At 44.0% G+C, this 15,164-nt stretch overlaps 1 protein-coding gene and 1 pseudogene across 1 annotated transcript in view; both read left to right on the top strand.

Moving 5' to 3' along the window:
• Positions 1 to 15,164, top strand: part of DNAJC2 (DnaJ heat shock protein family (Hsp40) member C2) — a 91,812-nt gene that overhangs the window by 69,823 nt on the left and 6,825 nt on the right. The window contains exons 14-15 of the mRNA XM_056573497.1: positions 3,152 to 3,252; positions 12,943 to 13,053. Of these exons, the coding sequence (XP_056429472.1) occupies positions 3,152 to 3,252; positions 12,943 to 13,053 (212 nt within the window). The remainder of the gene's footprint in view (positions 1 to 3,151; positions 3,253 to 12,942; positions 13,054 to 15,164) is intronic.
• On the top strand, positions 59 to 144 carry LOC130268135 (U6 spliceosomal RNA; annotated as a pseudogene).

Raw genomic sequence — 15,164 nt, 5'->3', positions numbered from 1 at the left:
AATTGCTCAGGTGTTTGCTCTGGCAGCACATATACTAAAATAATTAAATAACTAAATAACATACAAATATGTTTAAATGAATATTGGAGCGATACAGAGAATATTAGCATGGCGCCTGGGCGAGGATGACACGCAAACATTTTTCTTCAATCGCCCTATGCTTTGCCCCATATAGCAATATTTTTGGGTACAGTGCTCCCATTTGTCTTGACTCTCAGCCTTCAGAATGAGTGTCTTGCCGTAGGGGGTTGTATTGTACAGACGTGTGATTGCCCCTGTCTGTTCCCTTCCAATTTTTGAAGTGTTTGACCATGCCCTTCCAGTCCCTTGGGGAATACTCGGTAACCTGGCGGCAGCCTGCCTGTTTCCTTTTCCATCGGTCACCCATACAGAGTTTGCTGCTTTGCGGCACTACCTGTGCAAGGTGATTGCCAGGGGTACCCCGAATGTGCAACCGATTTGTGGCAGCTTCCATGGGGGTAACGTAAGATGGACCTTCTGTAATGCCTATGGGGAGCGTGGCATCAACCACAGCTTCATTTCCGGTACTCCACTGAGAGTGGAAGTTGACCGATGTGCACTGGACCCTTACGACTCCTGCAAGGAGCATGATGCCTGCCGCATCCGGCGGCTTCAGTTCCGATATCCCACTAGACATGTGGGCAGACCGATGTAGCATGGACCCCCTACTGCGCCCATGGAGAGCATGATGTCTCCAACATCCGCAGCTGCATTCCGGTACTCCACTGTGAGTGGAAGTTGTCCGATGTGCAATGGACCCTCCACGACTCCTGCGGGGAGCGTAATGCGTGCCGCAACGCTGCTGCAGTTCCGGTGCCCCACTATATGTGTGGACAGACCGATGTGGCATGGACCCTCTACTGCGCCTATGGAGAGCATGATGTCCCTTATCCGCTTCTGCAGTTCAGGGCACTCCACCACAAGTGAATTTTGCCGAAGGGGTGACCCTGCATGTTCAACGGACTCTCTACACCGTCCAGGGGAGTGCATGGTCTACTGTCTGAGTTTCCGGTCCCCCAGCTACCAGTGGGAGTTGTCCACTGACTGTGTCCCAGCAGGTGCGATGCACCTTCTACAGCAACAGATGGATAAGGGGGGGCTCAACTACGTGTGTATGTGTGTAATGTATATATAAAGTGCTGCTACAGTGAAAAAACAGCCACAACCTTCTACAGTGGCAGCGCCCACTTCACCACTTTCATGGGTGGTGTAACCTTGGTTTACCGTAGTATCTGCTATTGTTCTGCGGTTCCCGGTCAGGTTGTATGTTACCTGTTGTTACTTTCTGGTGTCCTTCGGACATGTCTACTTTTATTGTTTGGCTTCTCCTACTGCTTTGTGACACAACTGATTAGCTCTGTACCTGTGGGCGGTTATATCCTGCTGGGAGGAGCAGACTTCCTTTTTTTGCCTAGTGTCAGCCTCCTAGTGGACAGCAGCATAATACCCCATGGTCTCCTGTGTTCCCCAATGAAGGCTACAAGAAAGAGATTTTACGGTGAGTACAGAAAAAAAAATCTCCTTTTGCACCACCGACTGTAGTATCACTCTGCTGAAGGCTGATTCTTCAATATCCAGCCTCTGGCAGAGCACATACACCGCTCATTCATCTTTACTCTCACATGGTAATGACGTGTGAGTGAAGAATTATAAATATTCACAAGAAGGCCGGGAATAGCTGAGCAAAGAGAACAGAGGCAGGGAAGCTCGATAAGCTGGCTCTTGTTTCCATTGCACAGAAGAGGTAATTTGCATACTAGCAACAGGGGCTATATCTTAGACAGCTGGACCAATTTTGGTGAGCAAAACTTTTTTTTTTCCCCCTCAAGTTCACTTGCACTATAACCCAGTGTATTGTTTAGTGTAGGTGAACAGGCTGTCAGTTTCCCTTAAAAAGGATGCTCATATAGGCACGTGGTATCCGACATCATACCTGCAAACACATCAGCACAGCTAAAGTGACCAACAAGTAGCCTAATGGAGAGAGAAGACAGCAAAAGTAGAGGGACCTTTTAGAGAGTACAGGGTCACTGACACAACAGAAGATAAAGACAATTTACAAAAAAAATGCCATCACTTCTCTTGAGCCATGGTTGTTTTCACTTGAAAGAAAGCTAAAAACAATACATATAAAATAATAATAATGATGATGATAACTACTACCCAGCATTACCATGCAGGCAAAGAAAGACAAAAGTAAAAATGAAAATCGAGTAAACCTTTTCAACATGCGAGAAGGGTACAATAGCATTTACTAACTTCTTCCACCTAGTAACCGTCGGAGGCCTCGGGTCCATCCATCTAAGGGCAATCACCTTTCTTGCAAGGAACAGCACCTCCCTAAGTAGAGTGTGAGTGTGTTGGGGCCAGGAAGGATTAACTATAGTGGACAGCAATTACAGTACATCGGTCCAAAAGGATGCAATGTATGGGTTTGCCCAGATGAGATGCCAAAAATTAGCCCTAGGGGCATAACAGCGATGGCATGTGTCTGAGGCAGAATGCCCCATTCTATGGAGTCTAGGAGGGGTAATGTAACGTAACTGTAGTGGATGATGTACAATTGAATCTATTTGTTATTGGCAGCAGGGGGATACTAAAATGCGAGAATACCATATCTCCTCCCACTCTTCTTTAGATCATGGGAATATGAGACTGCCTGTGCTGTTCAGCAGGCAAAGCCACTCGGTAATTCTTAGCCTGGAAGAGGACAAAAGACCTTCAACACCCCAATCAGTGAATATTCAGATATAGATGGTCTGTCTCCAGAACCCAATCAATCAACTGGATGACATACGGTAGTAACTTCGGGGTTCGATATAAAGACATTTATTTTTTCATTTTTAAAAAATTAACTCTAAAATAGGAGTTATCTGATTGGTTGTTGGCCAACTGGTCAACTTCTGCAAGTTTTGATAAGTCTCCCCTATAATCTTTCCAATTGGTGCTGCTGCTGCAAGACATAAAAGAAACAAATGTTATCTGACCCTTCTCTTTTGCATAACTGTTTTCACATAAGCATCTACGTGTACTAACATTCTTCATGCAAAATGGTATAATGTTTTTATCACAAAGACCCAACTTGCGTTGTATTTGTAGTTACCAGGTTCCAATTAATTTTATTTTGCAGGTGGGACGTTATTGCCAATTATATGAACTTGCATTCTGTTTCGGGTATAAAGAGAACTGCAAAGGATGTAATAAACAAAGCAAAATCCCTTCAGAAACTTGGTGAGTGGTCTTAAGAATATTTGTCATTGATGTATGCCAATCAGCCATATTATTATTATGGGGGCATGCATCTTGCCTGAGCTGTTTAACAGCATTTAGAGAGATGCTTTACAGCACGACCAATGGACTAAATACAACAATATACCAAGACCTGTCCCATTAACATGAATTGTAGATACAACTGAGCATTCTCTGTGACCTTTGTAGAGGTCATTCTATAGGAAGGGGGATGGTTGATCGCTGCTGTGAATGGGGTCTTATTTATCTACTGGTGTCACCTTTCACTGTACTGTGGAGAAGAAAGGCATTACTGGAAAATGATCTGTACAAAACAGGAAGTCTTAGCTTAGTTTTAGACCCAGTGGCAGAATAGAAACTGCAAGATTTTAGAATTATTAAAAAAATATCACTAAAATGGTTAACATAAAAAACATGCATAGAAAATGTATGAAAGCATAGTTTAGTCATCTAAAGTCCTGTTCCAAATCCCTAAAGAAGTCTTGAAAGAGACAGGCCAGAGTCTGAACACTAGGAAAGTGGAATGACTTTTACAAGACTAAATTAATTGTTGGCCGATTTATTAGATTCAGGTTTGGCAATGCCCTCTACTTATTATAGATACAGTGCTTTGATCATCTGAAACATATAAGTGTGCACATTTGTCACACTTATGTTTCAGATGATCAAACAAAGTAACCCAAGTAAACACAAAATACAATTTTCAAGTGATAGCTTTTTCCCCATAATAAATAAAACAATCTTACCTTCTTGGCCCTATGTGAAAAAGTAATTGACACCTAAACCGAAGACCTTTGATGCAGTTTTGGTGTTTTTTTTTTTTTGGAATTCTACCTCTCCTAAGATGATCAACTACTGTACCACATTTTCTCACTTTGTGGTTGATTTCTTGTGTGAAAAATAAATAAATAAACCAGTTAAGGGGCAAATACACCCACAAATACAGCACTGTATGTTTATACCAGGCATGCACAATTGTGACATCATTATTCTGACTGTGCCATGTTTCTTTCCTGCCCAGCTGTATTCATGCATTTTATCAATTTAATGACCCAGAAATGTGTTTAATGTGTCAGATGTGGTCTGCCCTGGGTCAGCTGACTCATCATCACATATTGATGCTTCCTGGCAGCTCACAGACCCTTCTCCTTCCCACCCAGGTCCATCTGTATACTACCGCTGCTATTTCTATGGGATCGGGATATAGCAGTTTTATACCTTCTGTGATTTTCTTGAAAATCCGCACAATAGCCTAAAGACTTCTAATTTTCATAAAATACCTCAATTGTGATTATAGGTTAAATAACTTTCAGCTCATGGCAATATTTCTCTAAGAAAACCCCAAAACCGCACGTTGAACAAAAAAATGCATTAAAACTGCACATGGTTTGAGCTGACCCAAAGCCACTTGTGTCTTAGCAGTTAAGGGTGCTGGAGTCTAGTCAAGTAATAGATCACCAGATGATCTCATTAGGGAAACTGCGGTGAGAAGACCCCTTCTCTCTCCCTGTAAAGCCAGAGGCTTTATGGGTGACTGACAGCATTAGGAAAACATTTAAATGATAAAATAAGGATCAGTATGGCTAAAAACCCATCCATGTCACATCAGCTAGAATTGTTAAGCAACAAGTTAATACATAAAAACCTCTACATAAGTGTCTTTTAATCGCCTATGCTGCATTACATAAGCATAAAAAACCTATTCTTGGATTACATCTATAAATTCACTTACGGTTGATTTCCAACCACATCTGTTGGAAGTTTGTTCTAAGCATAAACTACTTTCATATAGCTATTACTCCCTGACAATGCTTTTCCCTCCCCTTTCTCCCACAGTGTTTAGTTGTTAACTAGCCTGCTAACAGGTTTTATGGCAATTGTACTTATATACAACAGCTTATACACCATATAAGCATAGAAAAATCACAGCCTCTTAGCCAGATTTCAATAGAAAGATCAACTGTTCTCAGTTATAACACGTATATACTGAATGCAGACAGATATACTGTGAGGTGTGGCTTGGAGCGGCATGTGAGAGGACGCTGTGTGCCTGAGCTCCCTCACTAATCCTACTATTATCCTGGACTATGGCCAGTATTTTGCTTTTCCCCTACCTGAACCTACGGGGGAACACTCCTGGACGAGTCCAGAGGTGATGTCCGGACGGCAGAAAAACGGGATCGCGTGGCGCTGCAACTATAGGTGCTGGAAAGGCCGCCGAGTGCAGGGAGCGGGCGCCATCTTGCCCTGAACTCTCTAGCGTGGCGGAGCACCTGCAGCGCTTCGCACGCATTACTGACATGGAGGCGCAGGATCCCAGAGCAGTGTGGAGCGAGGATGATGCCGGAGGGGCTGACTGGCCAACTGGGGGTCCCTCTGCAGCGGTGGTCCGGAGCTCTACCACCAGAACGGATGGGAATCTGCATGTGGAGGCCGCAGGTCAGTCTGTCTGTGACTCTGAAATTGCTGCAGTGCTGGAGAACCATGAGGGGGACTCCTCTACCATACTCTCCTCTGTCCCCAATGATAGTGCTGCTGGTACCAGTGCATTGCCCACAGTAGGTACCTCACCTATGCCTCCTTTATCCCAGTTTTCATCTATTAACCCCTTGGATGCTGGTGCTGCTGATTCTGGAGGACATACCTCTTCACCCCAGGACCTTGCTGAGCCCACGCTGAAAGATATTTTTGTAGCCATATCCAGGGGCAACACTGATGTCAAATTGCTCCTGCGTGGTCTGCGTGAGGATGTTAATTTGATTCGTCATGATATGCAGAAAGTCTCTGAGCGTGTGAGTGTGGTGGAGGAAAGAGTGGGAGAGTTGGAGGATCAGGTCCCACCACTTAAGTGAGACATGCACCGTGTCATTAATAATTTGTCTGCACGAGCTGCGAAATCTGATGAAATAGAAAACCGCCTGAGGAGAAATAACGTAAGGCTGGTGGGTGTCCCTGAAAAGGTGGAGGGTCGAGACCCTGGTGACTATTTTGAAAAGTGGCTCCTTACTACGTTTGGCCGTGATACTTTGACCCCGCTTTTTGCTGTGGAGCGAGCACATAGGGTACCCACCCGCCCATTGCCTCCTGGTGCTCCCCCTAGAGCTGTGCTTATCCGTATTCTGCACTACAAGGCCAGGGACATAATTCTGCGCAAGGCCAGAGACTTGGACTCTCTGACTATCAACGGCAACCGCATTTCCATTTTTCCGGATTTCTCTGCGGATGTACAAAAGAGGCGCGCCAAATTCCTTGATGTCAAATGCCGAGGGCATTGAATGTGATATACTCCATGCTGTATCCTGCACGCCTCAGGGTTGCTGCCCTGGGGACTACCCGTATGTTTGACAATCCTGTGTCGGCTGTGGAGTGGCTGGACCAACACGAGGCTCACTTGCGGCGTGTTCGCACTTAGGACACTCTTTGATTACTGTTGACGTATAATTTGTTGGCTGATTTTCCTATGCTCTGTTGGGCACCATATTTTTTCTGGTGTCTGTGATTTTTGCTGAACGGACTCGATAGTCAAGATACTTCACATTCTGCCTTATCTGTTATTGTGTCCTACTTTTTTATGTAATTGCCCTCAGGATGGCTATTCATGCTACCATATGTCCATCTGATATTGAGTTTTGATATGCTCAGGCCTAAATGTTACTTCGTAATTTTTCATTGCTTAATTTGATATACTTTCTGCTCACACAATCTGGGCAGTCTACTTGCCCCTAGTGTTGCTAGTTGCAACTGTTCTGTGTGTTTTGTTATGTATGTCTGTCTGGGTTGTTTTTGTACCTTTTGTGTCTTCTCTTCCTTGTTCTCTGTAGTGACTAGGTCTTCTTGTGCTCTTTATTACGCTCATAGTGGTCCTTGTGGTTACCATGTTATCCTTTGTCATTATTTTGTTTTGTCTCCAAATGGCGACTGATATTACAGTGGTGGCATGGAATGTACGGGGCCTTAATGACCCCACTAAACGACTAGCTGTATTTCAGGCACTCAAATCACACCAACCAGCCATACTATGCTTATCTGAGACTCACCTGACTAGTGATACTAAACATTTTCTCGATAAGCTGTGGTTTGGTAATACATTTCATGCCACTTTCTTGTCCCGTGCTAGGGGTGTTAGTGTGCTTGTCCATAGAAATATTACATATTCTACTATATCTAGCTGTATAGACATTGAGGGAAGATTTGTGTGCCTGTATGGCACCTTTAACCGTTTGTTGTTGGCTTTGGTTGGCTTTCCTCTCTACCTGATGTTCCGCTTTTGTTGGTGGGGGACTTCAATAACTTGCTACAGCCTAGCTTAGATAGGTTGGGTAGAGATGGGCGGCCTGGCACCCCAGGTACCTTGGGTCTAGCTAAATTCTTAAATGAGGTGGAGTGGGTAGACTTATGGAGGAGACGCAATCCCACTACCTTACAGTTTTCTTGTTGTTCCAGTTTGCATGGTTCATTATCCTGCATTGATCTCGCATTAGGCAATGACTCTATTTTTCTGCTTGTTACATCGGTGGAATACCTTCCCCGAGTTCTTTCAGATCATTCCCCCCTTCTTGTACAAATAGTTTTTAATCCTTGCCCCAAACAGCGGGGTTCACTTTGGCGACTGAATCCTTTTTGGCTTCAGGTCCCCTCTGTGGGCCATACGCTTCAAAATGATATAGTAACGTTCCTTGAGGTTAATGCGGGTTCTGCATCAGTGGGAACGGTGTGGGATTCTTTAAAGGCATATGTGCGGGGCATTCTGGTAAGGGATATTGCTACCTGTAAGACTAAAAACAGGTGTACAGGCCTCTTTGCAGCAATAGGTGCTCTTGGCCGAACAGAGGTATTTGGATGATCCATCTGATGCCCATAGAGAGGAGTGGCAGTCTATGCAAAGCATTCTTGATTCACATCTATTGCGAATGGCGGATAAGTGTTTTTTCCAGCAACAACGTTACTTTGAGAGTGGAGAAAGCACAGGCCGACTATTAGCTCGTACTATTAGGGCGCAGCAGGGTTCGGCCTCTATTCCCTGTCTCTGTGATAGCAATGGAGCGGTGGTTCAAACTGATATCGACATTCTGAGAATTTCAGTGTCCTTTTTATGAGGAGACTTACTCTTCTAAACTGCATTATGATACTGATGCCATTGACCAATTTGTCTCTGGCATACCGCTCCTATCTCTGTTGCAGGAACAAAGGGACCTTCTTGATGCCCCTATTTCTATTACAGAATTGGAGGATGCTTTGGGGGCCCTGCCTTCCGAAAAGTCACCACGTGTTGATGGTCTACCTAATGAATACCTCAAGCAATACCAGGAGGTTTTGTTACCAGCTTTGTTGGAGGTATTCCGTGTTGCAGGGGAGGGAGGGGGTCTCCCTGGGTCCATGATGGAAGCCATTATAGTTTTATTATTGAAACCCACTCCAGGCGAGCTCCTATAGACCGATATCCTTGTTATGTGATGATGTCAAATTACTAGTGAAGGTGCTGGCTAATCGCCTCCTTTCAGTTTAATAACCTCCTTAATACATAGTGATCAAACAGTTTTCATGCCCGGAAAATCTACTGCTGATAATATTAGAAGGCTATTCTTAAATCTCCAGTTTGAGCCTGACCGAGCGGTTTGTAGGGCAGTGCTCTCACTCGATGCTGCCAAAGCTTTTAACAGTGTCGAGTGGGGTTTCTTATGGAGTGTGATGCGTAAGATGGGTTTCAGGGATAGTTTTATTGCATTTGTTCAGTTACTGTATGCTGCCCCTAGCGCCCGCATAAGGGTTAATGGTTTATTGTCTTCACCTTACTCGTTGGGGCGTGGTACCCGCCAGGGGTGTCCCCTATCCCCTTTCTTGTTCGCTATAGCTATTGAACCATTGGCGGCCTTAGTTCGATCTTCCGTGGTATTCAGGGGTTTCTGTTATGGGGAGCTAGAAGAGCGTATTGCTCTTTATGCTGATGACATGCTGCTGTTCCTTGGCGATGTGGCACACTCTCTGCCCCCTCTAATGACTTTAATTAGAACGTATGGTAGTTACTCCGGATTGGCTATTAACTGGGATAAGTCTGCTTTGCTCCCCCTGGACCCTCTCCCGTCTGTCTGTTCTTACGGAGTTGGGCTTACCTGTTGTGTCTCAGTTCAAATACTTAGGTGTACATATAACAGCTTCCCCTACGGAGTATATCCGGTTGAATTTGGTTCCGTTGCTGGATCGTAGTTCCCAGAAGGTATCTGCTTGGTGTAGGTTGCCCCTGTCAATGGTGGGGAGGTCGAATTTAGTTAAAATGGTTCTTATGCCTCAGTTTTTGTATATTCTTCATAATACTCCTGTTTGGATTCCGGTGACCTATTTTCGTCGGATCCAAACCTTATATAGAGAGCTCATCTGGAATGGCAAATCAGCGAGAATTCGCTTAGAAACGCTACAGCGTGGTAAAGAGGCGGGAGGTTTGTCTGTCCCCAGTCCTTGGATTTACTTTTTGGCTTCGCAGGTACAGCAATTAAAGGGTTTGGCACAATATAGCACTATCAGGCGCACTGGAGACTTGGTGTCTAGGCGTATTGGGAAGGTCACCCCTATATATCTTCTAGAAATGGCTGCACAGACTCGCCCCCCCCGGACTTTCCTCCTACTTTTCTTCTTATTCGTAAGGTGTGGATGAAATTTAGATCACTCCTGAATTACCCTACATTTGTAACCTACTCCCCATTATGGTATAACTCTGATCTACCTGAGATTAGTTCTCTGCCTGATGTTCAGGGATGGGTGGCTCGGGGTGTCTTGTATCTTTCGCAGTTATATGACTGACCAACCCTGAAGTAATTTGCCCAACTGCAAGAGGAGTTTGATTTACCACATTCATTTTTTTATCGTTATTTACAACTTAGACATGCTTTGGACACGCAGGCTCGGACTTGTAATTTGACGGTCGGTTCGTCCACTCAGGTAGATGGTCTATTTACGTGTACATCCACTAAAGGAATGATATCAATACTCTATCAAGCCTTATTGTCTTCTCACCATGATGCATACCCTCTAAATCTAAAAGATAGGTGGGAGGTGGATGTGGGGCCTCTGTCGGGCGAGCAATGGGAGCGAATACTGACCATGACCCCGCGATTGGCTGTCTCAGAGGCCCATCGGGTGTCCCATATCTTTTTATTGCACAGGGTGTATCGTACCCCTGCCTTTTTGCACAAAATTGGTGTCCGTCCAGACTCGTGCAGTCCCCGTTGCTCCCGACCAGATGCTCATCTATTACATGTTATGTGGAGCTGTTCCACACTTGGTCAATTTTGGGGTGAGGTGGGACAGCTTGTCCAGAGAGAATTTGGTTGCCTGTTGACTTTATCGGCAGTAACGTGTATATTGGGCTATTTGGATGGGCTAGATGAAGATAGTGGATTGTATATAGGTATAAGTCGGATTTTATATCAAGCCCGTAAACTAATTGCTCAGCACTGGTTGCGCTCTGCTCCTCCCACTATTTCTGAACTTATCAATAAGCTTAATCATATTATTAGACTGGAGAAGTGTGTATATCTTAAGAGGAAGGCTACCTGTAAGTTCAAGTCCATATGGGGTCCTTGGATAGACACTCCAGGTTTACCGTCTGCATATTTAAGGGGAACTCCGATGGATGTCCTACTGGGGGGGTCTCTTAAGGTAGTGTGAAGTCATTCACTCCTTACCTTATCCTGGTTTGTGTAGGTGCTCTTTTTTTGTTATTTTCCAATATTGCTTGTAGATCACTTGTGTTTCTTGGGGGTCGACCTTCTTGTCTTGGTGTGCTAACTTCTCCAGTGTGCTGTGTCCATGTTTTATTTACCTGTCTTCTAGCTGGTGCTAGACCGGCCATGTGGTGTGATTGTGATGTCCTCCCACGGGGTTCATCGCTAATACAAGACCTTGTTCACTTGGTTTATGATATAGTTCCTTATGCTTACGAAGGGAAGACACGGGGGGTGGGGTGGGGTTGGGTGGGGTGTTTTGTTTTTTCCTGTGGGGGGGGAGGGGGCTGGGGGTTGGGTATGTAAATGTTTTTCTTTGTGTGTTATACCTTGAAAAAATTTTCAATAAAAACTACTTGATTTAAAAAAATAAGACAGATATACTGTATATGTAGAGCAGAATCAAGCCTTCATTTTTCTTACTACAATTGGTGTTGACATATTTCTTGTCTCTAGTTTTCTGTGAAGGTTCTAGTTATAAAGAACTTTTTCAAGCCTTTACCTTTCAATGTAAGTGTAATATTATGGCCAAAAATAAATGACTTGTGTATTCAGGAAGTAAGAAGGAATGTTGTGGCTCGACAAACACTAGTAAGCTATACAATTTTACCTTATTTAACCCCTTAAAGGGGTACTTCGGCGCTTTGACATCATATCCCCTATCCAAAGCTGTCACGCCCCCTCCCATAGGCTTGCATTGAGGGGGCGGAGCATGACGTCACACGGGGCGGGGCCTTGACATCACAATGCTCCGGCCCCGTGATCGACAGTAATCACGCTCCGGGGACTGATTTTTAAACTGGGTGCATCGTGCAAGATCACGGGGGTCCCCAGCGGCGGGACCCCCACGATCAGGCATCTTATGCCCTATCCTTTGGATAGGGGATAACATGTCTAAGTGCCGGAGTACCCCTTTAAGGACGGACCCATTTTTTACCTTAATGACAGGCTCCTTTTATTTTATTTGACATTCTAACAGTAATAACGTTAGAATGCTTTTTCTGAGCAGAGCGATTGAGATTATTTTGTGACATATTATACTTTATATAAGTGGTGCATTTTTGTTGACACATGCAGCATTTTGTGTGGAAAAACTCCAAAATATTGTGAAAAACTGGAAAATTTCTGGCTTTTTTTTTAAATTCTTTTTTTATGGTGTACACTGTGCAGTAAAAGTGATCTATTTATTCTGTGGGTCAGTACGATTATGGCGATACCCATTTTATATAGCTTTCTATGTTCTTTTTCCTTTTCTGAGCAAAATTCTTTTTCTGACATTAATTTTCCAACAGCCGTAACTTTATTTAAGGGCTTTTTTTGGGGGGGGATGAGCTGTACTTTTTATTGGTATCATTTTTGCAATACGTGCTACCTTTTTGATCTTTTTTTATTCCGCTATTTGTACCAAAAGTGTCGAATTTTCTGTTTTTTTTTTTTTTACTGTGCGGGATAATTTACATTAGTTTTTATAATGTGTTTTTGATCTTTTCTGGTGATGCTAATGCAGGGCTTTTATTGGGAAAGGGGCATTTTTTTTTTTTTTTTACATGTCATACATGTATTGAAGAACTTTTTATTAAATTTTTTACACTTTTTACAGGTTATACTATGCTGCTAAACATTTGTACTGCAGCACAGTATGACGCGATCTGTGGCTGGATCTCACAGGCTTCCATAGCAGGCAGACAGGAGTTCATGATCTGACCTCCTGCTGCCATAGCAACCAACGGCGACCTGCGATCCCCCTGTCAACACCATAGATGCGTGATCAGGATTGATCACGGCATCTATGGGGTTAATGCTGCCAGGATCCGCGTGATCACAGCCCCAGCAGCGGGACTGGCTGCGATTGACAGCCGGGTCCCGCCGCATACGTCCTATAGCGGGAAGGGGTTAATACCTACATTACAGGTCTGCCTATAGAAGATTAACATTAATTTTCCTTTTACTGCAGATCCTCAGCAAAAAGATGACATTAACAAGAAGGCTTTTGATAAATTCAAGAAAGAGCATAAAGTTGTAGTTCAATCTGTGGATAATGCTGTGCCTTCTGAACGGTTTGAAGGTAAGTCCAATTGTTAAAGCTACATTATAGCAGTATGAAATTGCCTTAGGGTTGTTTCACACACTGCCGTTTTTATCCCCCTTCCTTATCGGTAATTTTTTGTAACATCTTCTAAAAGCCATAACTATTTTTCCACATACAGAGCCACATGTTGTGTTTTTTTTTTTTTTTAACTAATTGTACTTAAAGAAAAAAACTAATTTTGAGAGATTTAGCTTGTACGCTGTTCACTAGAGATGAGCGAAGTTACAGCAATTCGAATGGTAACGAACCGCGCGGCTCGGCGGTTGTTGACTTTAAAGGGTTACTCTGGTGGAAAACTTTTTTTATTTTTTTTTATTTTTTAAATGAACTGGTGCCAGAAAGTTAGACAGATTTGTAAATTACTTCTATTAACTACCTGAGCGGTATTCCCGAGCGTGACTCGGGTTAATTTTCCCAGCCAGGATCGGTAACCCCGAGTCACGCTCGGGGTAGAATTGCAGAGTTCCCGGCCGGGCTGCACGATCTATCGCAAAAGCAATGCGATATAGCGATGCGGCCCCCCGGGAAAACATGCGATTATCTGCTCTGGTCGGCTCCCGTTGGGGAGGCCGGCCAGAGCAGGTAAAGAAAAATACTAAAAGTTAGTGTTTCCCTACCAGGGGGCCTCCAGCTGTTGCAAAACTGCAACTCTCAGCATGCCCGAACAGCCAAAGGCTGTCCGGGCATGCTGGGAGTAGTAGTTTCACAACAGCTGGAGGCCCCCTGGTAGAAAAACACTGAGCTAAGTGTAAAAGGAAGTAGTAAAATAAAAAAACCTTTTGCTCACCTAGTCCCGGTCCCTGCAGATGCCGTTCCCCTCCGTGCAGCCCGGGGTGTCCTCTCTTCACTATTCATCTTCTAGGACCTTTCACTTTTCAGCCAATCACAGGCCGCAGTGGTGTAAAGCCTGTGATTGGCTGAAGGGGAAAGGGCTTGTTCTGCAGGAAATACACTAGGTTTGAAATCTGCCCGGCAAACCTAGTGTATTTGCTGCAGGACAGGGATGTGACAAGGGAGGGATGTGACAAGGGAGGGATGTGACAAGGGGGGGATGTGACAAGGGGGGGATGTGACAAGGGGGGAATGTGACAAGGGGGGATGTGACAGGGGGGAGGGGAATGTGACATGAAGGGGGGATGTGACAAGGGGGGGGGAAATGTAACATGAAGGGGAAGAATGTGACAAGGAGAGGGGAGAATGTGACAAGGAGGGGGGAGAATGTGATGGGGGAATGTGACAAGGGAGGGGGGAGAATGTGATGGGGGAATGTGACAAGGGAGGGGGGAGAATGTGATGGGGGAATGTGACAAGGGAGGGGGAATGTGACGGGGGAGATGTGAAATGGGCGGGGGGGAAGATGTGAAATTCAGTTAAAAAAATTGTACCGCTTTTGGTACAAATTTCCAGACAGAATCATACCGCCAGGGAGGTTAAAAACATCTTAATCCTTTCAGTATTTTTTAGCAGCTGTTTACTGCAGAGGAAAATTTTTATTTGTTGAATTTCTTTTTTGTGTTGACCACAGTGCTCTCTGCTGACACCTGATGCCCGTATCAGGAACTGTCCAGAGCAGGAGAAAATCCCCATAGCAAACATATGCTACTCTGGACAGTTCCTGACATGGACAGAGGGGTCAGCAGAGAGCACTGTGGACAACACAAAAATTTAATTAAAAAGCAACTAATTTCCTCTGTAGTATACAGCTGCTAAAGAGTACTAAAAGGATTAAGATTTTTTTAATAGAAGTAATTTACAAATCTGTTTAACTTTCTGGCACCAGTTCATTAAAAAAAAAAAAATAATAAGTTTCCACCGGAGTACCCCCTTTAACCCCTTAAGGACCAAGGGTTTTTCCACTTTTGTTTTTTTCCTCCTTACCTTTAAAAAATCATAACTCTTTAAATTTTGCACCTAAAAATCCATATGATGGCTTATTTTTTGTGCCACGAATTCTACTTTGTAATGACAGTCATTTTACCCAAAAAATATACGGCAAAATAAAAAAAAATTGTCAGACAAAATTTAAAGAAAAAAAAACGCCATTTTGTAACTTTTGGGGGCTTCTGTTTCTACGCCGTACATTTTGA

Source organism: Hyla sarda, chromosome 4 (assembly GCF_029499605.1).
Source record: "Hyla sarda isolate aHylSar1 chromosome 4, aHylSar1.hap1, whole genome shotgun sequence".
NCBI classification, from domain to species: domain Eukaryota; kingdom Metazoa; phylum Chordata; class Amphibia; order Anura; family Hylidae; genus Hyla; species Hyla sarda.
This window is presented reverse-complemented; position numbering and strand designations above follow the sequence as displayed.